The sequence below is a fragment of the Arachis stenosperma genome, chromosome 8 (genome assembly GCF_014773155.1).
Source record: "Arachis stenosperma cultivar V10309 chromosome 8, arast.V10309.gnm1.PFL2, whole genome shotgun sequence".
In the NCBI taxonomy this organism is placed as follows: Eukaryota; Viridiplantae; Streptophyta; class Magnoliopsida; order Fabales; family Fabaceae; genus Arachis; species Arachis stenosperma.
Genome location: NC_080384.1, coordinates 3118398 through 3135021, shown reverse-complemented (window position 1 = coordinate 3135021; position 16624 = coordinate 3118398). Strand labels below are relative to the sequence as shown.

Here is a 16624-nt window from a genome sequence, read left to right as displayed (position 1 = left end):
CTTAATGGTATCTCTAATATCCATTAAATCAAGATAGATTTTAGCATCTAGTATTCATGATAAATAATTGTTTCCAAATATATCAAAAGCATTATATTCAAGATGAAAGAGATTCGACATAATAAAAATTTGTTACCTGGAATCTTCCTAAAATTTTGTTAGAGCTTTGTGCTGATAACGTGTTATAAAATAACTAAATAAATAAATAAATAAGAGGTAACAAAAATTAAGAAATATAAAGAAAAAGAAAGAAGGATTGCAACGTAAAAGAAAGAGAATATTTTATTGCTTGTTGTGTAAAAAGCCTCAGTCTATGCCCCTATTTATACATGTGCAAGGCTTTACTTTTTCAAATTATATTAAATACAATCATCTTTGAGAATGGACATCCACATAAGATGTGATAAAGCATTCTTATCACAACAAATCTTATATAATTTCTTCTATTTTGATGGATAAAATCAAAATACAACAAAAAAAAACCTAAAAACCTGTGCAAATATGCAAAGAAAAATAAACAATATATATATATATATATATATATATATATATAATGAACACAATTGTAAAAGTGTTAACTATATACTGAAACAAAATTAAGCTAACTCCTTCCTGAGTTAGCTTATATGGACCCTTTAAACATAGTATGAACCCCGGTCCTCCTGGAGGCATTGCAAGGAACCTGACATTTAATATTGTGATTTGGTAAGCCAATTTGGCAACCTTCACTGCTGCTGCATTCTTACCTTTCTATGGTTTCCTGATTTTGTAAAACCAATCAATTCCAGTAAGGATGATATCTTGCAGCAGCAGGACTATCATTGTCATTGCTACCAGTACGATTGAAACGACCTGCTCTTCCATACATACTCATGTCACCATAACCACAACCACTATTGCCATAAGGATTGAATCTATACCCACCAAACCCATACATTCTACCATATCCAAATCCATAACCATATCCACAATAGTCACCGTAGGATGCCGCAGAAATTCCTCCGTAGCTTCCTTCGAAATGGCCATATTGCCTGTTCATGCCAAAATTAGTATGTGGTTCATCCCATTTTCCATGATTACGACCTCTAGAACTGTATGCACCAAATCCATCCATTCCACCATATGAATTCGCTGGTCTTTTAGGCTCGGCTCTCTTAATCTCAACCTATATTTATAGTCAGATTCTCTTATTTAAAAGAATACATAAGGAATAAATAAAGTAGTATCAGCCTATGTTTGGGACAAGAATTTGACTTACTTGCTTGCCTCCAAGTTCATGTATTTTTCCTGCCGAGAAGACCTTTTCAACCGAATCTTCATTGTCAAAAGTGACAAATCCAAAGCCTCTAGATCTTCCAGTTTTATGATCTAGCATGATTTGGTACTCAACAATATTACCATAAGTTGAAAAGTAATCCTTCAATTCATCTACAATATAATTAGCTACAGTCAAAAGACATTGAACAATCGCACTGCAATCCAGAAAAAAAAATGGTGGCTGGCTCCCTATACCATCAGTGAAAAACTGGGGTAATCCGCCAACAAAGATCTTCTTTGTTCTGAATACTCCGGTAACTTCCGTGTCCTCCCTAGGGACAGTCCTCTTCACTTCAACCTGATAAAACAAAAAGGAGTTAGTTTGTCACGAGGGGAAGGAATATGCACTAAAATGATTGAAGTTGTTTATTTGAAATGAATAGATTACCACTCTGCCGTCTATGGTATGCTCCTGTGACAAAACTTCATCTGCAACAGCTGAATCAGCAAATTTTACAAAGCCAAAGCCCCGAGGCCTTCCGGACTGTTTATTCATCATTATCACTGAATCTATCACTTCCCCGTAATTGTTGAAGTACTTACAAAATGATTCTGACAAGAAGGAAGAAAAAAGAAAAGAAAAGAAAAATGCAGAATGAGAAAATTGTTCAGGCAAAAGCAATCTTTTATTTGCATCTATGATATAAATATCAAGAATGTAAATACTATACAACTAATCCCAATGCCATTGTAAGAATGTAAGAAAATTGTTCAGCTATTATTTTCGGTAATAGATACCAGTTAGTGCATTCATATAATTATATCAAGTTCTTTGCTATACAAGTGTGATGCATCCACTCTTCACTCTTGCATCTTAAAACCTAATCTCCACAAACATTGAATCACAAAAATTGATGGAAAGAATGAGAATATACCTTCAGAAGTCTCCCAAGAGATGCCTCCAACGAATAGCTTCCTATCAAACAAGAAAAAATGATGATGAAGAGGCCCCAGAAGCAGAACTCAAGAAACAGAAACAGAGTAAAGAAAGAGAATAATATGTTAACAATGCAAACTGGAAGCAAACTAACCCTGAAGACGAAGAATGGCGGCGATTGAAGGAGGGCCCTACGTAATGTTGGTGATTGGCAATTGGGTTGAATTCTTGCTCGCCATTGTATTCGTAGTCGTAGACTCGTAGGTGGCAGCTTCCATGCGTTCAATTAATTGTGTTGTGCACCTTTTAACACTAAAAAGCATGCAACTTGGAATCAATGGAGTATAGTTAGTAGTGAGTGAGAAGTGAGAACCCTAAAACGCCGATGAAACGCTCATGCAACTCTGATTCTGCAGCTAAATTAGCGTTCATGCCTCCTTCTATTTCTGCTCATGCTACTCTCACTCACATAAACGTCGTCGTTGCTAATTATTTATTTTATATTTTCAAGTATTAATAAGTTTATCCTTTTATAAATGTGCTTAAATACTTCATAATAATTATAATGGCTCGAAATACATATATCTTGTGTAATTAATTAATGCATGTTCTAGAATCTAGATTCATTCCTAAGCCATTGACCAAAACAGAACTCAATATTATCAAGTGTTTCCTAACTGAACAACATTCCCACATATACCAACATTGATTTAATTCAAAACTTTAATCTTCCTCCTCCTCCTCTTCTTCAAACTCTTCTTCTTCATCATCATCATCATCATCATCTAACTCCTCCTGCTGATCATTCTCTTCATCATCAACAATGAAGCCTCCTAGAGTCTCATCATCTTCATCATCTTCAAAAGTTTGATTGATCTTAATATCTCTCTTTCTCTTAGAGCTTGTAGAGCCACTTTTCCTGTCTTTAGATCTTGTGGAGTAGCATGCCCTCTTCTTACCTTTGCTCATGTTAGAAACAAGGTCCTTACCCTCATCATCACTTTCACCACCCCATTCTTCATCATCTTCATTCTCCTCCGGACCCTTCTTTTTCTTCCGCTTTCTCTTCATCCTCTTCCTCTGCTTCCCCTCCTCATCGTCATCATCATCACTGTCATTTCTAGCTTCCTCAAGAAACCACTCCCAATCCTTAACATTGCGGATCTTCCCCTTTGGATAGTCATCAAACTCGTGCCCAATCGCAAGGAAACCAAACTCTGCATTTCCCAAAACCCAAAATGAAGTCTTCAAAATCTCTAAAATGGCAATCACCATGAAATCAAAGAAGATACATAGTAAATAATTATCATCAAAGCTGTTCAACGTTATATCCTTAAACCCTAAACAAACCCTATATACTGACACCCAAAAAGGTTAAAACTTCACATTTTAGTACCTTTAACGGGATCGAATTGCGAAAGGTCAATTTGGTCAATGTCGATGTCAAGCTGAGGCTTTGAACTTGAAACGTTCTGAGCTGGGTTGTTGAAATTGAAATGGAGCCAGAATGGTGTTATGGCGGAGAGGGAAAAGCGGTCACCGAGTTCCAATTGACCCTTTTCGAACTTGCGGAAAACCTTAAGGCCAAGAGCTCCGTGGTGAACCCAAAAAGGGTTCCTTCCGATGACCTCGAATGAAACCCTAGGGTCATCGGAATCGGAGCTGAGCTGGAAGGAGACGTGGCGACGTGAAACGGTGCGATCCTTTGTATGAAAGCCGCCGCCACAGCCTCGTCCAATGACTGTGTTTCGAGCTTCAGTGACTTGTAATGAGAATTTGGAACCATCTTCCCCTTCCATTTCCACTTCCACTTCCATGGCCATCGATTTTCATTGCTGAAAAGTGAAAACTATTAATTTTAAAGTAGCCTCCTTTATTGTGGGGTTATTTTCTAATTTTCTTTGCTCCCGATATTAATTAAATAAAAGAATTTATAGATATGGTTGGAGCGGCAGGAGGGTGACACGTAAGCATAGTTGGGATGAGGAACGGAGACAAGTTTGAGAGAAAAGTGTAGGGAGTAGGAATGTGGGAATGACTATGAGGTGTTTGATGAATTGCTTCTTCGGTGTTCCAACTAATGCCATGGCAGCAACTCGCACCTCCTCCCTTTGGGGCATCCCTTTCACTCTCAACTTCAATAACAACAACCACTTCTCTTCTAACTCTCGCTCTCTCTCTTACATCTCCAATTCCACCTCTTCTCCCGCTCCTCGCGTTGGGTTCTTGGGCATTGGAATCATGGGTTCCCCCATGGCTCACAACCTCCTCAAAGCTGGGGTTGATCTCACTCTTTGGAATAGGACCAAGTCAAAGTGTGATCCCCTCATCTCCTTGGGAGCTAAGTAACCAACTACCTAACTAACTAACTAACTAATTACAGCTCCGTTCCCCTATCGTCGTATTCATTTCATATCAATCATTGTTTCTGCAGATATTTGTCTTCTCCTGAGGAAGTAGCAGCTTCTTGCGACCTCACATTTGCCATGCTTGCTGATCCTCACAGTGCTGTGTGTTTATCTCACTCTACCTAATTTCATCAATGCATATATCTTTCTTCAGAATTCTCACTTATTGTTCATCCCCTCATGTTAGATTGATGTTGCTTGTGGCAACCATGGAGCTGCAAATGGAATGGCTCCAGGAAAAGGGTACTCTATTCATAATAATAGTTGCCAATACAATCCATATCTTTGTTCATCAATGTCTATATGATTATTATTTGAGCGTACAAAGATCACATGCAAATTAAAATTAATGGTGTGTGCTGTATTGTACTTCCTCAATATGATTGCAAGCTTAATAATATCTTAAACATTTTCAGCTATGTGGATGTTTCAACAGTTGATGTTGATACTTCAAAATTGATTAGTGAGCGCATCAAAGCTACTGGAGCATTATTTTTGGAGGTGCATTCACATTTTCCTTTTGTCAAACACCAAGTGTTGTGTAATCAGGATACACATTACTTCATTGCATGTAGTAATACTTGTGAAATCCATTTCTGTGTATCCACAGGCTCCAGTTTCAGGTTCCAAAAAGCCAGCAGAAGATGGACAATTGATATTTCTTACAGCAGGTGAAGGAATTCAGGCTCCATTTCATGGCGGAGTTGGTGGCACTTTCAGATAAAGAAACTGAAGCAATTTATTTGATATTGCAGGTGACAGAAATCTTTATGAAACGGTTGCTCCTCTCTTGGACATCATGGGGAAAGTATGTATAGCCCTTCATTATTTTTTTTTTATAGGAAGAAAATTTCCCTGATCATTCTGGGGGATGAGAGTCTTATTTCACATATGGTTTCTTCATGCTTCTATATAGTCGAAATTTTACCTCGGGGATGTTGGAAATGGAGCTGCAATGAAACTCGTTGTCAATATGATCATGGGCAGGTTTTTACAACTTGTCTATTGCTACTTTGCTGCTGATTTTTCTTATATGATTGTTAATGTGTATGTGACACTACCATTTCTTCATATAGTATGATGGCGTCCTTTTCTGAAGGCTTACTTCTCAGCGAGAAAGTTGGGTTGGATCCAAAAGTACTAGTCGAGGTATTTGCCACTAAACGAAATAATTACCATTGTAATTGTACATGGATTTGTTGCTCGTTTCGTCTTGAAGTCTTTGGTTGCTCTGGGCTGCTGCAAATTTCTTTGCTGATATTTCAAAAATGTGATTCATTTGTCTTCCTACATTATTAGCTGCATGTGAATGATGATGATGCTGAAAGAAACCATGGCACCGATAAATCTAATAAATCTAATAAAATGCCTCTAGTTCAATGCCTATGTAGCTATGAAATATAAATTTGATGATGTGACTTTTGTTGAGCTTTCTCTTCTCTGATTCCTAGTAATTCTTGCACGTTATTCCTCTGATGTAAATTTTGAATTGTTTGTTCCTCTTGTGAAAGAAAGATGGTGTTAAGTGTCATGAAACAACTTAAAGGTACATAAATGTTTAGCAAAGTGTTAAAAACAAATGGCAATTTTGCAGGTAGTTTCACAGGGTGCCATCAGTGCTCCAATGTACTCAACCAAAGGCCCATCTATGATACAATCGGTTTACCCTACTGCATTCCCTCTAAAGCATCAGCAGAAGGTGCATTAATGAGCATGTTAAATTCCTATTATCTTTGAAGTTTTTAACAGAAACTAATTGTGTTGTAACGGTGCAGGATTTGAGACTTGCACTGGGGTTAGCAGAGTCTGTATCCCAATCTACTCCAATTGCAGCAGCTGCTAATGAGTTATACAAGGTTGCAAAGTCCCATGGCCTTAGTGATGAGGATTTCTCAGCTGTCATTGAAGCTTTGAAATCCAAATTTCAGCAGTCATAAATAAAACCACTCGCACATAAAATTAAATTATAAATATTCCTTCTTTTTATTACACCCAGGTTCCATTTCAACAAGGTTATGGACTAAGGCCTGTTCACTGTGGGACTAGGCATCTCAAGTACATTTATTAATTTAGAGAATACTTCCAAGTTCCAAGGGCTTTCGATCAAACTGTATTTACAACCGGTTTGAGGATTTTTCTTCATGTACCAAGTACCGACTCAGTTAAAATCGTATGAAAAATTCAATATCCTTGTGATGAATAATTTTAATTTAATTTCTTTAAAATGATTATTTTTTTTATTTACAGAATAATATACTAATGTTATAATTATGTTATACACAAAAATTAATTATTTGTATTAAATATATAAATCATAAAAAACGCATTAAAAATAAATAAAATAATACATATATTTATATACAGATATATAGTATGTACGTAATTTTTTTACTAGTATCAATAGGCATTTACAGGTCTATTTGTTTACTACTTTATTTATTAATTATGTATAATAATAAGAAATAAAAGATTAGATTCAATTTCTTGAAAGAACAAAAATTATGAATATATAAGGATGAATAATTTTTTTCCTAACTATTAAGAATGAATATTCTAGAAGAATAAAAGACGTCCTGGCATCTTTTTTAATTTCGTAAAGCAAAAGTAAATAAGATATTTATATTATTATTTATTTATTGGAAGGATAGAATTTCATAGAAAGACCCCCCACGGTTAGCGTGGGTGTAACTGACAGCGGCAGTTGATGAGTTCCGCATAGATCCGTGTGCCCCACGTTCTTCAACCTCACGTGTAAACTACTACTTCTTCTTCTTCTTCTTCTTCTTCTTCTTCTTCTTCTGCGTTTTCATCATTAACCTTTCTCTCCAAACACCCATTCTTCACCATGTCCGATCATGCCGCCGATCTCCCCGCTGCCGCCGCCGGTAATTCTCATCCATTCCCTTTCTATATCTCGCTTTCTCAATTTATCAACCACCGCCTTATCTATCTCCTCACTTCAAAACTATTCTCAACCTTCTCTCTTCTGCTAATAATCCTCTCATTCTGCTTTCTTTCGTTCAATTTTTTGATCACATAACGATAATCAATTTGCAATCGCTGAATTCGCCAACTAGTATGTGGATATCAATTGCATGTTGTTTTCTTGATTTAAAAGCCAGGTCTGAATTTTGATTGAGTGTGTGTGTTTTTTTTTTTTTTTGGTGTGTGTGTAGCTCTTAGTGCTGAAGATCGTGCTGATCTTGTCAATGCACTCAAGGTAACTCCATCATTCCTACCATGCTTTTTTTCCTTCTGTTTTAAATGTTATCCTCGCCGATTAAAAGAACGAAAAGGTGAAATGTGAATGAGAAACTGTTCTCAGTGATGGACTTGTTTGAGAATGTTGAAAGGAATGAAATATTTGATATTTCTATCAAGGTGTGTGATTTACATACATGAATTAGCTTGGTTTTTCGATTGTCCTGTTTTTGATGAGATTGATTCATTGTGCAATATCATCTACCATCTCTGCAGGATAAGCTTCAGCTCTTGGCTGGGAATCATGTTGACGTCCTGGAAACACTGGCACCCAATGTCAGGAAACGTGTTGAGGTTCTCAGAGATCTTCAGGTGAATGACACTGCTGCCTGCCATCTCTAGGCCTCTCTTGGCCACATGTTTTCCTCTGTGTGATAAACTGATAAGAAACTTGGGTCTTATACTTACGAGTTACATCATATCTTGAATTTAATCTAATGAATGTTGTGATCAATTGCTCGAGCTTAGTACTATACTGCTATAAGGCTATAAGTTTCAAGTTTCCATTAGTAAGAGACAGAAATGAGAATCTGGTTTGGTTCTCAACTTGTAGGGCCAACATGATGAGTTGGAGACTAAGTTTATAGAGGAGCGAGCACAGTTAGAAGCTAAATACCAGAAGCTTTACGAACCACTTTACACAAAGGTGCGTATGTCCCTATGTTACTGACTGGTAGTGTATTGTAAATAATCATAATATTGGTCCCTATGCTACTGACTGGTAGTGTATTGTAAATAATCATAATATTGGTCGTCAAATGGTGCTTGCAGAGGTACGAAATTGTCAATGGAGAGGTTGAGGTTGAAGGAATTACAAATGAACCTGTGCCTGCAGAAGGTAGCTCATTTAATTATCTGTACTTATTTACTATCAATCTAGAATCATGCATTCTCTGTTGATATCATTCTAGATCCTCCTTGTAATTCAGAGAAAGGAGTGCCTAACTTCTGGCTTACTGCAATGAAGGCAAATGACATACTGGCTGAGGAGGTAGGGTAATTTATGTATACATTTTATTCTACATTTCAATCTGTTAAAATAATTTCAGAGCAATAATCTACCTTTTCTTTTTCCTGTACTAGATCACTGAACGTGATGAGGGTGCCCTCAAGTATCTTAAAGATATCAAGTGGTGTAAAATTGATAACCCAAAGGGCTTCAAGCTGGAGTTCTATTTTGATTCTAATCCTTATTTCAAAAACTCTTTGCTAACAAAAACATACCACATGATTGAGGATGATGAACCTATATTAGAGAAAGCAATAGGGTGAGTAATATCTATTAATTTGTCACTTTTTATATTCATGTTTTCAGTTGCTTGTGTTCTTATCTTCTCTCTCCCCTCTGTCTTGCTTTTCTCTCTAAATTCTAAACTATAGAACAAAGATTGAGTGGAATCCTGGAAAGAGCTTGACAGAAAAGATTCTTAAGAAGAAGCCAAAGAAAGGATCAAAGAATGCCAAACCCATCATAAAAACCGAAAAATGTGAAAGCTTCTTCAACTTTTTCAACCCTCCCCAGGTTCCCGAGGACTTGGATGAGGATGATGATATTGATGATGATACTGTATGTCTCTTACATTATAAAACCATCCATTCAAAAGTTAATAATGTGACTGTTACTAATAAAGTAATAATTGGCATTGGTTCTTGCATGGATAGGTCGAGGAGCTCCAAAATTTGTTAGAACATGATTATGACCTGGGGTAAGTCACTTGACAATACTTGTGTGACACTCATATTCCATTAAGTTTTTCCACTAAAACTGTGAAGCAGAAATGATCCCAGAGCTCATCATATGTTAACCTATGATACCAAATGTTGGCCTTTGGAATCTGATGATGATAGATGCCACCAGAGGACCATCTAAGGTGTTGGTTTACTTTTATTTGTATATTAACGTGTTAGTGTTGATATGTATGCACAGTTCTACTATCCGGGACAAAATTATTCCCCATGCTGTGTCATGGTTCACGGGGGAGGCTGCAGAGAGTGATTTTGAGGAAATAGGAGATGAAGATGATGATGATGGGGATGGTGAGGAAGATGAAGATGACGAGGAAGAGGTACAAAGTAAGAGGCGGAGTAAGGTATGGATAATGACACACTCTACAAGCCAGCCCATAATGCTTGTTATGTACATCTGTTATATAATTGTAATGCATCAAATGAACTGTTTTGCTAACTTAACATTATTTATTCTTACAAAGAACAATGTTCAGATTGGATCTAACATGCAGACTGGTGGCAGGGCTCAACCCGATAGAGGAAACGGCCAGCGGACGGAGCGCCCTCCTGAATGCAATCAGCAGTAGTCCTCACTTGTGTGCAACAGACCTGGATAGATTTAGTGTCAGCATAGCAAATACAGGAGAATTTCTGGGTTACTTCAGTCATAAGTTGCAATTTGATTTCTTTTAATTTTGGGTCGTTGTATGAATTTTATGTCTTAAATATTTTCTATATGTTGACTCTTGATAAAGATTTGTGTTTTTGTCCATGTCCCATATTCACTTGACTCTGGATCACACATGACACACTGTACAGATCTGCCAACAGTGCTTCGTATTTTAACAAAGTATTCAAATTTAGTAAAATCATTCCTGTATGTATTAAAATTTGGATCATGGTATTCGAATGAGGAATTATGCAATTGGTGAAAGATAATTCAGAATAATGCAACTGGTGGAAATTCAACATAGGATCGCAAGAAAGCAACCACGTGCCTGTTTTTTTTTTTTTTTAATTAGCAGACATTACGACAAATATTGTGAACTGAAGAAGACTTATTATTATGAAAATTCAAGTGTATAAGTGATAAATTAAACAACAGGTTTAGGCGGTAGTTTTGTTTTTGATACGGATTAAAAGGGTTTTGAAAATTCAAAATTCGTTGTTCTTGCTTGTTACAGAAACAATAATATAATAATGTACACATATCGAAGATTTCCTATAACTTAGCTAGCTAAATGCTATGCTGGCGTGATAAACATGGAATAGTATATGTCATGTTCACTTGCTCTGTTTCTTTTTCATTATGCATTATCCTTTATCATACATTTTCTACGCACCAAAGATGATGAACTTGTTCAAGGAAACGAAAGAGAATGGCACTCATTTTGTTAAATAGCCTTCACCAACATGCATGCTTCATAGTAATTTTACGAAATGGTGGAAAATGTGTCATAATTGAGTTAGCATTCATTGGTACAAAAAATAAACGTATTCCTTACTCATTATTTGATTTCTTGCAAACATATGTAATGGCATTATTATTGTTACAATACAACAATTAACTAATAAACAATACTTGAAGAATGGGTTTTCTACACTTAATTAATTTCCATTGATATTTGCTTTCTTCATGCTCCAAGCACTCAATCTGGTGATCCTAACAGATGAAGTTCCATTATTGAAAGCATACAATTGTGCCTTCTCATTGATCGCCAAGGTGGGATAAACTCTAGATGTGATGCATGCCTTTCCTTCTCCTCCAAAACTCTCCACTACTGAGTGATCAATCTGTCAAATAAACCACACAAATTAACTAATCACACACAATCTTGAAAATAGTTTTATATATTTAGTAAGCCACATGAATATAATAATTCAGATAAGTTAGATAATAATTTAGTCAAATATATTAAATTATTTAGCGATTTTCACCTATTATCTTTACATAAACAAATGACTAACAACCTTGTATTAATTGCTTACCAAAGTTCTTAGTGAGAGGTTCTCGTGAAGAGGGTCCACATCAACAAAAGTCCCAAATGGGGTCATGTCATTCTCTTTATTGAGCGAAGACCTTTCAAAGCATATTATTAATTAGCAAAAATTAGACAACAGAGAGTTCAAATCAAACATGTCAAGTTTGGTGAAAAGTTGAACAGAAAAGGATATCTATATCAAACTAACTAACCTGCTTTGATCACTACACATGAGCACCAAGTTCTTGTTTTGGTATCTAAATATTCTAAAGAACACTGCTGTGCTCTCTTGCAAATCTTTTGAAGCCAAAACTAGCAGACCAAAGGGTCCAATACCACCTTTTACTCCTGCCCCCTTCATACCACACAGAATCTGAGGATCTGCCCAATTCTTCAATACTTCTGCCTTTTGAAACTCCCTCACTTGGAATGAAATTTCAACATCAGCCTGCCATGCATTTTATAATGATTCAATATTAAATGAATTGACAAATTATAAGAACTGCCATATGGTTTTTATGCATTTCCTCTGCCCCAGAATATTACTAACTTAAAAGATTCACGTACATTTGTCTTCATGCAGCTGATAGAGGATAATCATTACATGATTTGACAAATCTGACTAAATTATTATCTAACGATTCTCAATTATCAATTTCACATGAAAACAAACTTCATATAAGTTTTAACTTACTATAAATAAAATCTTAATTACCTGTACTGCAGTGATTCCATTAACTTGAAGGAGTTCACCACCTTTGAGCAATCTGGTGGGCCAGTTTACAGGGTTCACACGTAGATTTTCAATTTCTTGGACCGGCCATTGAATCAACTGTTTTCCGGATTTATGAAGCCAGATAGATCTTGGAATAGTCTGCAAATTAAATTAAATATAGTAATTAAATGCAACCAAGTTTACCCCACTACTTTGAATATACTATTTTGGTCAAACTCAATTTATGCAAAGATAATATATAAACTTTATCATAAGAAATTGCACTTACATGAATTCCAGACCATCCTTTCTTGATATCATCGTTTTGACTTGAGGATTCGTTAACCCAACCAAACAACACCCTTCTGTTCTTCCCATCATCAAAAATAGTTTTTGATGCATAATACTTACCATAATCATATCTCAACACAGGTTGACTATTATCCTCGAACCCATTATCCGGAGTAAAAACATCCTGGGAAGCATCATAAGTACCAATCAAATAGTAATCATGCTTCTTATCATCCAAACTAACCTTTAACACGTGCCTAACATGATCACCATCCACAGATGTATCAAGACCAACGTTAATTGGGCCATTATTAAGAACAGGAAAGAAATCAGGACACTCCCACATTCCAGTCCCTTGGGCTGAATGTAGGGGCTGTTTAGCTTCAACCCAGTTAACAAAATCTTTACTTTTGTACAAAATTGCCCTTCCCACACTGTTTACTTTGTTTCCAATCAACACCCTCCAATACCCATCTTTTCCTTTCCATGCAGTAGTAGGATCCCTAAATGAGGTTGAATTTATCTTATTAGCAACAGTTGGTGCCATTAGTGGGTTTTTTGGTGACTTGATCCATTCCCTAAGAAATGGGTCAGAGAAATTCTTAGGAAAGGCTAAGTTTTGGACTTGGTGGTTGTTTGGGTCAATTCCAGTGTATAAAATGACAGGTTTGCCCCCAGGGAGCATTGTGGCTGATCCTGACCAGCATCCATTGATATCTGACGGCTGAGATGGGAAGATGGCAGCATCAAGTGGGATCCAATTCACAAGATCCTTTGATACAGAGTGGGCCCACACAATGTTGCCCCAAACAGAACCTTTGGGATTGTATTGATAGAATAGATGGTATAGTCCTTTGTATCTCATTGGTCCTGAACAAAAAGCCATGCATATACAAACACATTTTCACCTTATCAATAATCATTGACACATCAAAATCAAATTTGATTTGTAGTAACATAAATGTCAAATCAATATATTATTTACATTAACATGCAGATAAAGAAAATTTTCAAATATTCTAAGAATACATAGCTATAGATCTAACATCAATATTCCTTATGCTTGAAATGTTTCTCATATAAAACCTATGCTCTATTAGCATATAGAACAAATATTTAAAGCTGAGAGCAGAACTAACCATTAGGATCTGGAAGATGTCCATTTCAGCATATCATTTCAAATGACAGAGGAAAAAGCAACAAAAAACAAAGGGTTAGTTAGTGGTATGTATGGAGTACTTGATACAGAAAATGAATTAAGTTTCTGATTAGTTTAATTTATCATTGAAGGAACTAATATAGATATATACCATTGATCCAATTCTTTGGAGGTTGAAAGTGATAAGCAGTTCTGTAAGGTTGATTGGAGGAACTATCAGAAGATTGTTGAGTCTGAAGATTTCTGTAAACATGGTGGCTTGCTATGGCATTACCATAAATGAGAGAGAAAAGTGCCAACAACAAGATTATTGGAGACAAATTGGCCATGGTGAATGGATAATTGAAATGTGTGAAGCTTGTGTTATATGCTATCTCTTTATATAGAGTGTCATGTTATGCTGCTTATTTTAATTGGAAATTTCCAAATTGGATTATGGAAACAACAACATTAGTCACACTTGTCAAAAGTTAATTATTTTTTGAGAAAGAAAATTCAAAGATTATGTAATCTTAGACTCTTATTAGTTATATATATTATTATAAATCAAATTAATGTGTGTGGAAAGTCAACTATCAACTATTCAAGATTAACAATGAGTTCTACTCTATACACAGCTTTAATTTGGACACTAGTCAATAAAATACGATTATAATATTATATTTTTTTTCTCCCATCCTGATTTAATTTCCATGTGGTGCTGGTGGTTCGAAGCTTGCTCACGTTATTTCAATATTTTATCATATTTTTACTGTGTGTAATTTATAATTTTGTTCATTTTTATTATACATATTTATATTTATCATTATATAAATGCAATGAAGACGTACGAAACATGCATTTTGTGAATCAGCTTATTAAGGATCAAATTAAAAGTATTATTATTCACATGTGATGACAAACACCTTAAGGATCAAATTAAAATGCAATGACATCAAGGAGGGTTTATCCGATCCCCATATTTCGTTGCATCATATTCATGTGATAAAAAACATCTTGTAAATCAGCTTAATTAAGGATCAAATTAAAAGTATTATTATTCACATGAAATTAATATTAGTTAACATGTGAATATACATAATTAACATGACCATTATAAGTCGGTTATGAAAAATTCGGAGTATACATTATAAGTCGACTATTAAAATTAAGAGAAAGTTTAAAAAATCGGTATTTTTATTGAAATCTGATTAGCACTTAATTATAAAAAAAATGAGTAATTCACAACATTAAAAATATTAATAATGACAAATTAATGACTATACATTATAAATTGTGTTGTCCTTAACATTCCTCATTCATTATAATAACAAAATCAAAATATTATAATCTTCATATGTTATCACTGTAATTCAATAATAGATCATTTTAGATTACGAACTCCTAAAAGTTTTCATTTGAGGTAAGTTGAATATCACTTAAAAATAAGTTTATAAAATATATATTGACTTAAAAGTCAAAATGTTTTTTTGCAGATATTTTTTCTCTCATTTTTGTTCATATTGAATCAAGGTGTACCTCTCTTGGACAAAAAGCTTGAAGCCGAAATAAAGAAATTCGGAGTAGACATCCAAAGAATGAGTTATACTTCAAATCATGAAGCAAGAACAATAATTAAATATATTAAATTATTTAATAATCGGAAATCGTGTGCGGTTGCCGACCATAGATGAAACAGAGAAGAAAACTGAATTGGACTTATCCTCAAAACGTGGCTCCTTCCTTATGGCCAGCTACCACATTGAATTAAAGGAGTATGAACACATGCATATGCATGCAATTTGAATAATATTACTAATAAGTCAAAGAGTACCTCATAATTATAACATATAATTTGACTTTGTAAAAAATTATATGAATAACCGTATATGTCGAATTGTTACTGAATTATTATAACTAACGAATTATAAACTTGACCAGATTTTTTTTTTTTTCAAAAATTAGGTTTAGCTTTAATTTAAGGTTATAATGATTCGGTTGCAACTATGGCATATGTGTATAGTATTATTTTTATAACTAATCTAGACACCATAACTCAGTTGCACAACAAGTTATAAATTCAGCAAAATGGTCGCGACTTTATGTTATTCTTTAGATATACATTACTTTAATTTGATAACCATCAATATTTAACGTTTATACAATGTGTACATGATCTATTGAGTTACAAAATGAACATCTTTCATACTGTAACCATCCGAGTACTAGGATAATAAACATCTTTCCAAAAATTTAAATTGATTTTGGGTTCACCAAGAATCCAATCTCTTGACCTTTTAAATCTAACACTCTAATACCATATCATGATGCCACTCATCCCAAAAGCTTCAACTGATAAAAAAATGTAACAGTTATATCTCTAATACTTCATAAACCTCCATTGTGCACATTGTACAAATATTCCATTGGCTCTTCATACTTTTCCTTTTTTAAATCCTTCTCCGTTTTCTTCTCTGTTTTCTTCTCTTTCTTCTTCTCTTTCTCCTCTTCCTCATCTTTCTTCTTCTTCTAAATTTACCAGATTCTTCTTCTTTCCTTCTTCTTCTCTTTCTTCTTTTTTTTTCCTCCTCTTTTTTCTTCTTCTTTTTCGAAATTCACACACAGATTCTTCTTCAATATTGCGTCTTTTTCTTTTTCCTTTTTGTTATCGTCATCACCAATAATACCAACATTTTACGAACATCTTTATTAGTTTTGATTTTCTTTACTGTCATCATTAAATAATTTCGGTTCATTTCTTAATTTATTTCGGTTCATTTGTATGTTAATTGATATTCACTTGATACTGCTAATAAGTATTGACCAAATTTTTTATTTCTTAAGTAATTTCGGTTTATTTCTTAGTTTAATTAAGATTCATTTAGATCCAGAAATGAATTTAATATA

General features: G+C 34.7%; 4 protein-coding genes across 10 annotated transcripts; 2 read left to right on the top strand and 2 right to left on the bottom strand.

The window, feature by feature from the left end:
• Positions 1-293: 293 nt before the first annotated feature.
• LOC130945253 (uncharacterized RNA-binding protein C660.15-like) lies at positions 294-4017 on the bottom strand. The gene is made up of 8 exons (XM_057873985.1): positions 3591-4017; positions 2985-3450; positions 2349-2477; positions 2193-2233; positions 1706-1869; positions 1513-1615; positions 1259-1428; positions 294-1165 (listed from the first exon to the last, which is right to left on the bottom strand). The coding sequence occupies exons 1-8, from the start codon at positions 4015-4017 to the stop codon at positions 779-781; spliced, it is 1887 nt and encodes a 628-aa protein (XP_057729968.1). The 3' UTR covers positions 294-778.
• A 131-nt stretch (positions 4018-4148) lies between these two features.
• Positions 4149-6854, top strand: LOC130944523 (glyoxylate/succinic semialdehyde reductase 2, chloroplastic). Its single transcript, XM_057872871.1, has 10 exons — positions 4149-4539; positions 4629-4704; positions 4790-4845; positions 5019-5103; positions 5213-5273; positions 5358-5410; positions 5519-5589; positions 5679-5751; positions 6197-6301; positions 6378-6854. The coding sequence occupies exons 1-10, from the start codon at positions 4229-4231 to the stop codon at positions 6537-6539; spliced, it is 1053 nt and encodes a 350-aa protein (XP_057728854.1). The 5' UTR covers positions 4149-4228; the 3' UTR covers positions 6540-6854.
• Positions 6855-7248: 394 nt separating this feature from the next.
• On the top strand, positions 7249-10473 carry LOC130946882 (nucleosome assembly protein 1;4-like). 7 transcript variants are annotated; one of them, XM_057875772.1, is made up of 12 exons: positions 7321-7487; positions 7779-7822; positions 7928-7983; positions 8080-8175; positions 8417-8509; positions 8635-8701; positions 8775-8854; positions 8947-9131; positions 9244-9430; positions 9526-9569; positions 9791-9953; positions 10074-10472. In XM_057875772.1, the coding sequence occupies exons 3-12, from the start codon at positions 7930-7932 to the stop codon at positions 10176-10178; spliced, it is 1074 nt and encodes a 357-aa protein (XP_057731755.1). In that variant the 5' UTR covers positions 7321-7487; positions 7779-7822; positions 7928-7929; the 3' UTR covers positions 10179-10472. The 7 variants fall into 7 exon arrangements, with proteins under 7 accessions (XP_057731754.1, XP_057731751.1, XP_057731750.1 ...); XM_057875771.1 differs by lacking the exon at positions 7928-7983 and having other exon boundaries at positions 7249-7487; positions 10104-10473; XM_057875768.1 differs by lacking the exon at positions 7928-7983 and having other exon boundaries at positions 7249-7487; positions 10086-10473.
• Positions 10474-11067: 594 nt separating this feature from the next.
• On the bottom strand, positions 11068-14075 carry LOC130943409 (beta-fructofuranosidase, cell wall isozyme-like). The gene is made up of 7 exons (XM_057871282.1): positions 13890-14075; positions 13719-13727; positions 12578-13449; positions 12289-12447; positions 11786-12021; positions 11581-11671; positions 11068-11385 (listed from the first exon to the last, which is right to left on the bottom strand). The coding sequence occupies exons 1-7, from the start codon at positions 14065-14067 to the stop codon at positions 11200-11202; spliced, it is 1731 nt and encodes a 576-aa protein (XP_057727265.1). The 5' UTR covers positions 14068-14075; the 3' UTR covers positions 11068-11199.
• Positions 14076-16624: the final 2549 nt, after the last annotated feature.

What these genes read in the sequence shown, in the direction of transcription:
- LOC130945253 (XM_057873985.1), bottom strand. Translation starts at nt 4,017, where the DNA reads ATGGCCATGGAAGTGGAAGTGGAAATGGAAGGGGAAGATGGTTCCAAA. An exon ending in GCAATTCGATCCCGTTAAAG is followed by an intron (nt 3,451 to 3,590) that starts GTACTAAAATGT and finishes TTGCCATTTTAG; the next exon opens with AGATTTTGAAGACTTCATTT. An exon ending in ACCCCAGTTTTTCACTGATG is followed by an intron (nt 1,429 to 1,512) that starts GTATAGGGAGCC and finishes ATTATATTGTAG; the next exon opens with ATGAATTGAAGGATTACTTT.
- LOC130946882 (XM_057875767.1), top strand. Translation starts at nt 7,448, where the DNA reads ATGTCCGATCATGCCGCCGATCTCCCCGCTGCCGCCGCCG. An exon ending in AGGTTCTCAGAGATCTTCAG is followed by an intron (nt 8,176 to 8,416) that starts GTGAATGACACT and finishes CTCAACTTGTAG; the next exon opens with GGCCAACATGATGAGTTGGA. An exon ending in ATGATATTGATGATGATACT is followed by an intron (nt 9,431 to 9,525) that starts GTATGTCTCTTA and finishes TTGCATGGATAG; the next exon opens with GTCGAGGAGCTCCAAAATTT.
- LOC130944523 (XM_057872871.1), top strand. Translation starts at nt 4,229, where the DNA reads ATGACTATGAGGTGTTTGATGAATTGCTTCTTCGGTGTTCCAACTAAT. An exon ending in ATTGATATTTCTTACAGCAG is followed by an intron (nt 5,274 to 5,357) that starts GTGAAGGAATTC and finishes TTGATATTGCAG; the next exon opens with GTGACAGAAATCTTTATGAA. An exon ending in TCTTGGACATCATGGGGAAA is followed by an intron (nt 5,411 to 5,518) that starts GTATGTATAGCC and finishes GCTTCTATATAG; the next exon opens with TCGAAATTTTACCTCGGGGA.
- LOC130943409 (XM_057871282.1), bottom strand. Translation starts at nt 14,067, where the DNA reads ATGGCCAATTTGTCTCCAATAATCTTGTTGTTGGCACTTTTCTCTCTC. An exon ending in AAGGATGGTCTGGAATTCAT is followed by an intron (nt 12,448 to 12,577) that starts GTAAGTGCAATT and finishes TTTAATTTGCAG; the next exon opens with ACTATTCCAAGATCTATCTG. An exon ending in ACCTCTCACTAAGAACTTTG is followed by an intron (nt 11,386 to 11,580) that starts GTAAGCAATTAA and finishes TTTATTTGACAG; the next exon opens with ATTGATCACTCAGTAGTGGA.